The 12,768-nt window shown below is 40.8% G+C and overlaps 1 protein-coding gene across 1 annotated transcript in view; it reads right to left on the bottom strand.

Annotated features, from left to right (window-relative positions):
• Nucleotides 1-5,735, bottom strand: part of LOC134623062 (uncharacterized) — a 28,387-nt gene extending 22,652 nt beyond the window's left edge. The window contains exons 1-2 of the mRNA XM_063468291.1: nt 5,034-5,735; nt 4,471-4,576 (exon numbers count right to left, since the gene is read on the bottom strand). Of these exons, the coding sequence (XP_063324361.1) occupies nt 4,471-4,576; nt 5,034-5,690 (763 nt within the window). The 5' untranslated portion in view covers nt 5,691-5,735. The remainder of the gene's footprint in view (nt 1-4,470; nt 4,577-5,033) is intronic.
• Nucleotides 5,736-12,768: the final 7,033 nt, after the last annotated feature.

The raw sequence follows: 12,768 nt of genomic DNA, 5'->3' as shown, positions 1-12,768 counted from the left end.
ACACCGAGATTGGCATCGCTAAAACATGCTTGAGCCAGGGGGAGAGAGTGAGGGTGTAATTATACTAACTTTCTCATTCCTCTCTGCATTTGTTATCATATCTCTGATTCATTTGTCTGTGAGGTGATTTCTCAAGGCGTGTCACTCAGAAATCCCGGCAGGCTAAATTTCCGCTCGCACTTTATTTCAAGCATAGACTAAAATCCCCCAATCCAGGAGGACAACGCTGATGTGAGAGAGATTATCACAGTCTAACCTACAGCAGAGCACTGCGTGCGTCTCCCAGGCTGTTGTGTCCCTTTGCTTTTCCAGATTAATCAAACACAACGAATCAGTTTAAAATAAGAAAACGTGAAATAGAAATAGAGAAATAGAGACAGGTCATTTTTAGGTTCTTTTCATATTCTTATATGTGTGCATAAGCTCCACATTTCCACATTTGCAAGAGATGCATTCAAAAAGGGGAGGGTGGGGGGGGGGGTATTATACTGAGCAGTTTCATGTTTGGGAGAGCCCCTGTTGACAGAATTAACTTCAAAGCACACGTGTATCATTTCAAATGACTGCTGAGCTTAGGCAAACAGCAAACATGAAATATCAGTTTCACTGCTGAGGCGGATTTTGCAGTTAATCCTATAACAACACAGAGGAGTGTTATCGGCTGAGACTTATGATTACAGGCTGTTTTGCAGCTGCGGTAAAGATTCGTGGTGCATTCATGACTTCCACGTCTACTGATTAAATTAATGTGACTGAAAAGAAAGGATGTTTTTAATGCTAGAGGTCATAAGTTTATTCCAACTCCAGCCCCCTGTCGCGGGGGCTCCAGCTGCTTTAGGGCGCGAGGCAGGAATACACCCTGGACAGGTCGCCAGTCCGTGGCAGGACAGACTGCCTAATGGAGTCAACCATTCGCACCCCAGTCAATTCTCAAACCCAATAAGTGCATGTCGCAAACACGGGGAGAACATGCAAATTCCACACAGCAGAATCTGATGGCGGAATTGAACTCAGGACCTTCTTGGTGGGAGGCAACAGTGCTAACCACCATGCCACTGTGCTGCCCATCTTATTCACGTATACAACAGGGACGACCAATATTAACATGAATGCTGCACCGGAAGCTAATTTGAAGACCTTGTTGCTTTTTAGGACTCCACAACAACAACAACAACAACAACAACAACAACAACAATTCAAAAAGCTAACAGGCGAGGAAGCATGAAGCACTTCGGGTAAGTATCCTGAGCAGTCTAAGTGTTTGAAACCAGTGAGCCCCACCCGACCAGCTGGTTTAAAAATAAAAATTGACGTGTAAAGTGTAAAGTGACGTGTAATAATGGCTATTGTGGTCAACAAGAAGCTGTCAGATTATCATCCACTGAAAGGACTTTTCTATTTGATTTATTTACATAATGGAGATGATGCATCTTAGTATCATAGCTGTCTTCTGCTTGTTCCTGCTGACTTTATGATAGACACTGCTGTACTGAATCACTCAGTGGTTGAATAACAACAACTGCATTTACAAGGATAAAAGTCGAGGAAGCATTTAACACTCAGTTTGAATAGACCACGCTAGATGTCAGGAAACTTGTGAGCCAGCATTTCATTTCACTGTTTTGCTGATGACTTGCAGATTTATCTACCTTTAAAAGCAGGGTCAGACCATCCCCAGCTCTTATTACGCTGCCTTGACGATGTCAAACAGTGGTTGTCATTAAATTTTTTAAAGTTAAATGAAAATAAAACTGAGGTTGTCATTTTTGGCAACTTTAATCATATCGACAGCACTCTGGGCGCCCTTTCCTCGTATTGTAAAACACATGTAAAAAACCTCGGTGTCTACATTGATGGTTCTTTTAAGTTGAATAAGCAGGTGAGTGCAGTAGTTCAGTCCTGCTTTTTTCAGCTAAAACAGCTAGCCAAGGTAAAGCCATACCTCCCGGCTAACGTCTTTGAGCGTGTTATTCACCTTTTCCTTACTTGCAGATTGGACTACTGCAATTCATTGTATTATGGTCTAGATCAGGCCACCATCCATCGTCTTCAGATGGTTCAAAATGCAGCTGCTCGCCTGCTAACTGGTACCAAACGGAGAGAGCATATAACCCCAGTTTTAGCTTCTTTACACTGGCTTCCTGTCTCCTACAGGATCCAATTTAAAGTTTTACTTTTTGTTTTTAAGTCACTTAATGCCCGAGCCCCTCCTTACCTGTCTGAGCTCCTCTCTGCCTATGCTCCAGGAAAAACCATGAGGTCTAGCTCAAAATTAATGCTGTCCATCCCACGGACTTATCTCAAATCCCGTGGTGATAGATCCTTCTCTGTGGCAGGTCCCAGACTCTGGAATAGTCTCCCCTTAAATATTAGATCTGCACAAACACTTGAGCAATTTAAATCTTTACTAAAGACACATTTTGATGCCCTGGCTTTTAACACACTATGATCCAAGCATTTTGGTCTTATCTGAATTAGTTTTAGTTATTGTTTTAATTCTTTTATTGTCCTATTATTGTTTTTTATTGTTATTATTGTATTACATTGTTGTTTTTTAATGCTATTTTTATATTGTTAAGCACTTTGTGCAGCATCGGCTGTTTGAAATGTGCTATATAAATAAATTTGACCTTGACCTTGACCTTGACCTCTGCTGATTGGCTAAACTCCTAAGCACATCATTTTTAACTAAAACACACACAAATACAGCATTTTTTCATTTCTGACAGAGGAAATTTGTTTGGATTTTCAGGAAAAACAAGGCTCAAGCCTGTCATGAACTGGAAACTGCTGGAACACCAACGTCACCATCCACAGTGAGTTTTACATCAAGATTCATGAACCTAAGTGTTGTACTTTTATTGAAGATATTTTATTTTACAAGATGCTTCTTGAAGTTTTTATAAAGAACAAACTAAACAGAGTAAAGACAAAAAAAGAGCTGTAAATCTCTGCAAACAAACAGTCAGGACAAGTGCTCGCTGTAAATGAATATATTTATTGATCAAAATCTACAAACATGCAGAAAATATCACGTGGGAAATAAACAAATTATTGGCAGGGTAAAGAACACAAATCAAAGACATCTCATAAATGTTTAAGGACACTAACGGTTCACTCTGGACTCTAAGAATCGGTTTCAAAGCAGTTGCTCGGCTCCAGCTTCACCAGAAACTCTGCTGGCTTATCGTGTGAGTTGCAGACTCCTCTGAGTCAGTATTTCTAAAGAAGCTGAGTTAGCCACACATCAAAATCACACAGATTTAGTGCGGTGTAGAATGATTAAAAGTGAACTTGATGCAAAAGAGTGTATGTGTAGCTTCATGTTGTGGAAAAAGTAAAAGTCACAGTTATTAAATAAAAAACAGAATCGCTAAAAATTTTAGACACAGAAAGAAGTCCAGCTTGGACCTTTGAGGGTGTTTGAAGGTGAACTGTAGTGTTTTCATTGTGCGGGCACATTCACCACATTTTATCACTGTAGCCTGTAAACAACCATAAAGCAAACAAATGAAGGAACATAAAACTGTAAACCTTTATTTGGCCAAAAACTGAAACCATGGCTGGTGGTTTATGGTTTCAGCAACAGCCTCTCATGTTTACTAGCAGCCCTTCATAGACTGCAACCAACTGACCCACAAACCACAGCAGTGCACCGGGTGTCCTCATCAACTAAACTAAGGAACTAAGCTAAACTTGTTAGCATTAAATCATAATAGAAACCTTACCCTACAGCCAGTAATCTAAAATGAAAATTTATATTTACATTCAGTCTCCTGCTCAGTCACACTTGGTGGCACCTGGAACCTTTAAAAGGTCTTTTGGAGGCCTGAAGACTCTTTTGTCCTCAACACAATGATAATAATGATAAAATGATAAAATTCAACTTCTCGACCCAGACTGTTGCATTCATTAACCATAAGCTGCAGCCTCTTACAGATCAATGAAGAAATCATAAAAAATTATTATTTGCTGTTACTATAACCAAGCTATACCTTCTTAGGACAGATCTTCAACTGTACCAAGTGAAGAGCTGACAGGAAGAAGACACAAATAAATCAGTAAGTCAAAAGTCAGAAAGAAATCTGTATGTGTGTGTGTGTGTGTGTGTGTGTGTGTGTGTGTGTGTGTGTGTGTGTGTGTGTGTGTGTGTGTGTGTGTGCGTGCGTGTGTGTGTGTGTGTGTATTCTTTTATCTTTATACTGTAAGTTAGCAGTGTGCAGATATCTGCTGTTTATTTTGCCATGAAGACTTTCATTACACAGTGAAATAAAGGTTCGGGTTTTGACTTTGGTACTAAACGTAATGCACTACAAAAACCTATTTCTCTTTATTTTTATAGGCAGTATAACATCAGAAGGCTTGGCAGGGAATTTTTTAGAGATGTGCTTTTCTCCTGATTATAAATGATTGGTCATTTAGTGGACTGTTTCAGACACTGTCTCCTCTGCTCTCTTCATGCATGTACACCCTTGGTCTTCTCTCTCCAGCCCCAAAAGAACTTGAGAGTAAAAACAATCACAGATGTCACAGCTGCTGTTATGATGATTGTGATCCATATCCAGTGGGAGGACTCCTGGAGACGGCAAGAAAACATGAAAATCAGACGTGTTAGTCAGTGCAGTTTGTTTAAACTTTAAATGCCTTTCAGTTTACAGGAAATCAAAGATCACACAGTTTACAGCAAAACATCAAGACAAAATGTTCATGTGCAATCTGTAATCTGACTAGGGGAGGGGAAAGGGTTAATCCCAGTTTAAGCCACAAAATCACCTGTAGGTTCCTGTTATCTTGTTAAATTCCTGAATGACATAGTTAAAACCTGAACTGTGTGTCTTTGCTGCCAGGATAGAGATCAGTGTTGTTGTAATCACTGTTGTTACAGCAGAGTCACCCTGGCACAATAGCATTAGTGGTAAAGTTATTCACACGCAGAAAGTCACTGACTGGCAAGGCATCAAATGCAGGTGTTTAAAGCCTTTATGCTGTAAATCAATCACTTTGCCAGATAAAGCAGGGTGTGGTGCACTTACCGGTGGTTTGCGCACTCGCAGGCGGACAGCAGAGCGGTGTTTCTCGGCCTTCTCTATATCACAGTAATAAACTCCTCCGTCTTGTTGCTGAGCTCTCTTTATGGTGAGGGACAGGTCTGCCCGTCGGTCCCAGTCAAATGGTATCGATACCCGGCTTCTGTTAAAGTCATTCCCGTATGTGATTTCCCCTGTCCGACCATTCAGCTCGAGCAGTACTTCCCCGTTTCTCCTCCAGCGCGCAGACTTCACCGACTGGCCCGCTGTGACGGAGCGACACGGGAGGATGGCATCCCCACCCTCGGATACAGCAACTTCAGAGGGCACAAATACCTCCAGCTTGTAAGCTTCCAAGTGTTTCCTGTTGCAGGTAAACTCATAATGTCCGTTGTCATTGAAGTTAGCATTTGTTAAGATTAACGAATCGCGTCCTACGACCACACGGTCAGTGTAATCTCGCTCTGGCTTCCAGGAACCGTTTAGAGATGCGATGAGCTGAGTGCTGGCATCATCCAGCCGCTGATACAGTGTGCCTTCTCCCTTCCTGCACTCCTCTGAGAGCGGAAACTCGACATCTGCCCCCACAGTGGTTTGGATCAGCGCTCCCAACCCCTCACAGATAAAAGGAAGAATGAACACGAACACTGATGAAAGGCTCATCCTGACGATCTGACAGTGAAGTGTTTCCGTTATCAACCTTCTTCTGCGTTATCGCGAAGCTCCGTTAGGTTTAGAAACTGAGAGAAGTGAACGGTGCGCATGAACTGATGTGATGTCAGGGTCCGCCCAACCGGCATACACCGGCATTGTAAATGGTGCTAGCCTAAATACATTTCTGCCTCCTGTAACTGAAGCTGGCAATAAGACGTAACACAAGGTGCTAATATTAACAAACATATTTTGATCATCACTTTCTGTTCAGTGATGCTTTAAACACTGTAGACAATAATAATAATAATAATAATAATAATAATAATAATAATAATAATAATAATAATAATTTGTTATCATTGATTTACGTGGGAAAAATCACGGTGAGCCAAGTTTTAAAATGTGTTGGCCAGACATGACAGGAGGAGCCTGCAGTGCGAGATTTACGATGCTCTAATGGGGTGATACAGTACTATGAGGTCATTGATACGACTGGGTCTGATTAATCAGGAACGTATACGTTTCACGCCCCATTAGAGCAAAAATGGGTCATGTGACTTCTGCTAATGTGTTGGTGACTGAGGCTCAGGAGGTCAGCAGATTGTCTACTAATCGGAAAGCAGTAGCGGTTTTTGATATGGGCGACGTGGGCGGTGGCCAAGGGTGGCATCCAGGTGGGGGCGGCATTGCGAGCAAAAAAAAAAGTTGGTCGCACACATGCTGCCCCGACATCATGCCAGCGACTTGTGGGGATGGAATAGGCACCAGTCGGTTTTGCGAGGAGTAACGGCACCTCCGTGTGCGAGGTGCGCCTGCCGCTTGCGGCACAGGGAGGAGAGGGCGGGCACCAGGGGATTCTCTGGGTGGCTGAAGCAGCATCTTATAACTAGCTCGCAAAATAAATAAAAAAGTAAAAACAAACCAAAAAACACAAAAACACCAGAAATTATGATAAAGACTTATAATTTGCACTTAATGTACCTTTGCATTGTATGTTTTTCTAAATTCTTTATGCGTGAGCGGCGCGAGAGCCCTCGGTGCGCCTGCTCGCTGCTGAAGTCAAAGTAAACGTTATTGTCTTCTCCGCTTCATACAGTCCAGTATGCAGAGAGATGAGACGACGAGGCTCCAGTTACAGCAGTGCAAGTAAACATTAAATATAAGAAGAGTAAGAAAATAAATATACACTTTGTGACTAGGGGTAAAGGGATTAATAACAATTAATAATTTACAGTTTAAAGATTTAAATTCTCACACACAACCTGTTGAAAGGGGAGGGAGACCTGCTGCTTCCAAATAGAGCACATTTCATTCATCATGTTGTAAATCCAAGCCCATTATGTATTCATGGTTTGAATCCAGGGTTGTGTGAAATCCCAGAAATACACCTTAGACAAAGTGAATCTGTGAACTAAGGTGTAGGTCTATTAGGTTATGTTGTGGTGATCCTCAGGTTGGAGGATGGGTGTTCATACTGGAGTACAAAATTAAAACCAATGGAAGATGGACAAGAAAAGTTCAAAGCCATCAGGTCCTCAGAAAAAAGAGAAAAGAAGAGGAGGAGAAACGAGCAAAAGATGCAGGTAAGCAGATGTGTCACTGGATAATGGCAGGTCATCCTGAAACAATCAGAATACTTTATTATTCCCTAAGGAAATAATGTGGGTTACAGTTGCTCCAAGAAGAAATGGTAAAAATAGTAACAGTAACAGACTAAACTCCCAACAATACATTATTATGGCCACAGGCAGGAGTGTTGAGATGTAATTCTTTAAGGCTTTAGGCTACGTGTCCTTGGGGGGTAGAATGCTGTAGACTCTCACTCACGCTTGTCTGGGGAAAAATACATAACAGGGGACCATCTTCTAGTGGAAAGTTACTGAAACACTGTTGTTTAGACTAGAATAAGAGAGCTGGTAATAAAACTGTTAAGCGCCCGTCACCATTTTGAGATCCGCGGCACTGTGTCATGCAGGACGCATCTCCCTTGGTCTACTGAGCAGTGTTTTGTCTTCCATCGGATGCCTATGAGGAATCAAAAGAACTCAGTGAAGTGTTGATATTTAACAAATGATTTCCTGTGTCATTCTGTGGTGCTTCTTGGTAATCTCAGTCTCACTGAACGTGCTCCTGTGACTAGCCAGTATGTCATGGAGTAGGTGATGAGGTATTATCCATGATTGTCCTTATTTTGGACAACACCTGCCTCTCAGACACCACCCTAATGGAGTCCAGCTCCATCCCCAACACATTACTGGCCTTGTGGATCAGTTTATTGAGTCTGTTGGCACCTGTGACCCTCAAACTGCTGCCCCAGCATGCAACAGCATAGAGGATAGCACTGACCACAACACAGATACAACAAAATAACATTAGTGAAAACGTCTGTTTACGTTTGTTAGCCACTTGGCAATGATAACAGTAGAAAGTGATGCAGCTTAATGAATCTTTTGGACTGTGTTCAGCACAATATTAATTAGTCATTGTCAGTTGTTGATTTGTCCTTTTCTCATTGTATGACGAATTATAATGGCTGTTTGTTAGCCGTACCACTATGCATACTGTGTGTGTGTGTGTGTGTGTGTGTGTGTGTGTGTGTGTGTGTGTGTGTGTGTGTGTGTGTGTGTGTGTGTGTGTATGTTTACCTGGTTAAATTCAGTATGTTTCCGACAACAGTTTTTACAATAAAAGATGTTAATGTACAATCCTTAATGTGTTTTATGTGTGGGTGTGGATGTGTGTTCGCCCTGGCTCCAAACAGGCCAGGAACGCCCCTGACAGAAAGTTGGTGTCTCATGTCCTTCAGTCCACATGACAGTGAGCCTTGAGCGAACAAACAACCTTTATTTGTCACATACACAATCATACAGAGTACAACATGTAGTGAAATAAAATGAATAGGAGAAAAAAGGAGAAAATAAGAACTCCCCCCAGACTGAGCTCCAACAGTGAGATCAGAAAAAAAAAACAACACCTCAGCACATAGCACATGAATCGTCACATCTCACAACATAGAAGCTTCGAAGGCCTTTGGAGGGGGGAGTGAAGGTCTGTGTCAGTGTACACGCTTGTGTGTGTTCCATGTTTAGCTGAGAGAAAGTGTCCCTTCACCCAGTTAGGCAAAAGTCAATCTTCGGGGATTGTAGGTGGCCTGGAAGGAAGATCGTCACAACAACAGTCTTGTTATCTAAGCAAGAATTGTTATTCCTGTCAGCTTTGGCCTTGAGCATCCAGCTGGCGCCAGGGCAGCTGCATGAGATGAAGATGGTAGTTGTTTTGGTAAGTGCAAACAAACTGCATCCAATTTTAACATTGATCTAATGTCCATCACTGGTCATCAGGTCTCTCAATTCCCAATTGCTGTGACCTGCTGGGTTGAGAGAAGAAAGACAGAATAAAAGACATGCTGTGGAAGAGAGCCAGAGATTAATAGCAAGTATGATTCAACACATCTATGTGTTAATGTCTGTTAACACATAGTGAGTGAGAAAGGAGAAATACTCAGTGCATCATGGGAATCCCTCAGCAACGATCTTAGCAATCTCAGGCCTCACATCAGGTCAAAGCTGTGCTGATCTGTTGTTCTCACTGCTTGTTTTCTCTGTTTTGGTCCAAAGCTGAGCTCGGCTATAAGCTGGTTCACATGTCTGTGCTCCCTCTCTGCAGGTGCTGTATTCAGCTGACACGATGATGCTGCTCATCTTCATCTTCAGCTATGTAGGTGGAGAGGCAGCAGAGGTGAAGGCTGAGGATGGTGTGGCTCATCAGGTGTGTTTGGCTGCTAAGAAACATACATGTGTCTCATTGGTGTAGTCTTCACAGCACCAGTATGAACATTTTCTGTCCAGTTTAAACATGAAAGCAGTTTGTGTTTTATACAGCAGGACAAACAGAGGAAATACACAATAGCAACTCTGCTCAAGCTCTGTCTTGTGGTCACATTGCCACACTGTGTTGACTCAAATACTTAAAAAGGAAACAAGGACTCATGCTTTCTCATTTTTGAAGGTCTGCATGTTTAAGTCAGCAACGAGTTTTATGCTCCATGCCCAAAATTCAAAAGGAAGGTTTACAAGATGGTGAGAGCTGCTGCGATGTTTGGTTTGGAGACTGTGACATATAGAAAAAAACAGAAGGAATAGCTAAAGGTGCAGAGTTTAAAATGTTGTCATTTGTCATTTCTTGTGGAAGGCCACAGTGGAGATTCACAGATGGAGTGAAGGAGGACATGCAGAGGGTTGGTGTGGCAGCATGCTGGGATAGAGCGAGATGGAGATTATCCGCAGTGGTGACCTTATGAAGAAGAAGAAGGTTGGGGATATTTCTAACACATTTTATTATAAGGGGGTCAGATATTTTCAGAAACTGATCAAAGGAATCCTGACTAGGAAGACACGAGTAGATTATTGTATTAACATTGATATCAGCAATAAAGAAACCTGATACTTAAACAATGCACTTGTCTGAGCTTTTCTTTTTTGTTTTTAATTAAAAGGAACATGGCATCTCTACATTATAAGATTTCCCTGCATGGTTGAGCTAGTTCGTTAAGGAGCGCTCGTGTCCATGCGGTGCCCACATGTGACTGCCTTTTTAAGATGTATTTATTTTTATCTCAGCTTTGATTTAGTGTTTACACTCTGGAGTTACTCAAGGCTGTATCAGTGACCTGAACAATTAACAGTAACATCTGTCCAACGTGTAGCTCAGCGACAGTTGATCTTTTTATCTTTGTCTTCTGTCTCTTCAGTCTCACACTGATGTAGGTGATGTAAACATCAGGACTCTGCTGCTGGTGCTGAGACATTTTACATGAAGGAACGTTGCAGTAAAGACAAACAGAACAAAGGAAATTGTGGGTGATTTCATTTTTAAATAATAGAAAATAAGTAAATTCAAATATGAAATATTTGTTCTGTGGTTGGCTCTTTTTTGCAAACTTGTTTTAACAGGGGGAGAAAATTCTGGGCAGCAGAAATTAGTAAATGTTAAAATAAGGAAATGAACTGTTGAGAGTATTTTATTAAATTGTTTATTAGGTTTGTTCACTGAAGGCTGTTCTGGGCCATTTTCCCTTGTGATGTTTAGTTCATGCTTCCAGTTTACATCTGAAATTCATTTTTAAACTCCTCTTCAAAAATGTGACACAAAATACTAATTCTGTGAAATCCTAAAACACTGAAAGTCACTTTACATTATTAATTTAATTAATTTATTAGTATTATTAATTTTATTATTATTATTATTATTATTATTATTATTATTATTATTATTATTATTATTATTATTATTGAATGTTGGTGTGATTTTATTTTTCATGTGTAACCTTCATGTGGACAGAGGCTCTGTGATAGAGCAGCTAAACACTCCATGGCTAAATAATAATGTAAAGAGAAGGACTGCATTTAGACTGAAGGGAGCAAAGAAGACACTGGAGCAGCCAAAGAGTTTATTTAGAGACAGAATAAGTAGAAATACAAAGGCAGATGGATAAAATGTAAAATTCATGCAAACATGCATAAACTGAATATCTGAGAAAGGAAAACCTAAAGATTAAATGAACAGAATAACACCTGGATGTCATTAGATGCTGAACATGAGAAAGAACGACTCTGACCTTGGGGCTCAGAGTTTCTCTGTCTGTATCGATGCTGGAATGTTACCTTGTTTGAACACTTGACTGCTTTCCTGTTGGACTGTATCACACAGAACAGAGATAAATGCACCAGTGGCCAGAGTGTGTCCACCCTCCTCTCTCTCCTTCACCCCAACATTAGTATTGGAAACCAGCATTAGCTCAGAGTGGATTAGATTTTAGTATAGTGCAATTAATTTGGCTATATGATTATTTGATTCAGCTTTTGCTTTGCTCCTGCTAAATTACTTAAATAAAATAACTTGCATTCAAAACTTATAAACTGTGGACATTATTTTTAACCCTTTCTGAAACACTGCAGGTGTATAAAGGTTTACATAGATATAAATAGCTCTTACACTTTTCTCCACCCTTTTAAATGACCAGATCCCTGGGACCTGTTTTCCAGGCCACTAAATTAAACTCCGCCAAACCAAGTGCACAGATCACAAACTTAGGAGGCACACTGAAAGTCCGAAAGTAGACTAGACAGGCAGGTAATTATGTTGGCCACAGAAAATAAGTTATAAGTTATAGACTGTATTTATATGAAATCTGTTTACATATTGCATTTGAATCATTTTAACCACATGTAACACCTGCATGTTTTTGTTGTTGTTGTTGTTGTTGTTTTGAAAAAAAGGCTTTGATTTTGCCACCCCATTTGATTTCCATGCAACCCTGAGAAAATGTCTGAAAGACCCACCCCTGCACATGCTACTGTGGACAGACCCCCATGGCCAGCAGTGGGTGGGTTATACCCTTGTGAAACACTGTTAAATGTTGTGAAAGTCTGTTGTGTGGGCTCACTCTGGGCTTCAGTTATTCATATCATAGCTTAATGTGCTCCCTTATGGGGGGTTTTCTTATTATTTATTATTTCACAGAAAAAGTGCCAGTGTGTGAAGGGTTGATGATTAAAGGATACACCAGTGGTGCCTGTGGTGACAGGTTCAGGCTGTTGTGTTTGTGCAGCAGTAGAAGCACCTTGGCATTCTAAGTGATTCCAGCTATCTCTTATCGAAGGAGTTGAAGCTCTTCTGCCTGACTGTAGATACAACATGCCAACACACTGGACAAACAGACTCGAAAACTCTCTTGGAGCTGCAATTGATTTTTTATTAACTGGTATGTAACTGCTATACAATGTTTCATTCTGGCTTATAAAGTCCTAGTCTGTTTTTATCATATATGTGTTGTTTATTTATGACACATCTTAGTTATGATCAAATGTCAGTGTGGATGTGCATTTGTTGTCTTTACTGCAGTAAACTGGGTTATTATCATGCATGAAACCACCTCATCCTTTATGCAGATAGATAAAGTTTATATTTAAGTATTGAGTATCTTGCACTAGGATATTTGGCATACAGACCAAATATGAGAAGAAAAAAAAAACAGAGTAAAACCTCTGACCCCTCTCACAGTGGGAATTTAGGGACTGCTGCATCT

This window comes from Pelmatolapia mariae, linkage group LG3_W (genome assembly GCF_036321145.2).
Source record: "Pelmatolapia mariae isolate MD_Pm_ZW linkage group LG3_W, Pm_UMD_F_2, whole genome shotgun sequence".
In the NCBI taxonomy this organism is placed as follows: Eukaryota; Metazoa; Chordata; class Actinopteri; order Cichliformes; family Cichlidae; genus Pelmatolapia; species Pelmatolapia mariae.
This window is presented reverse-complemented; position numbering and strand designations above follow the sequence as displayed.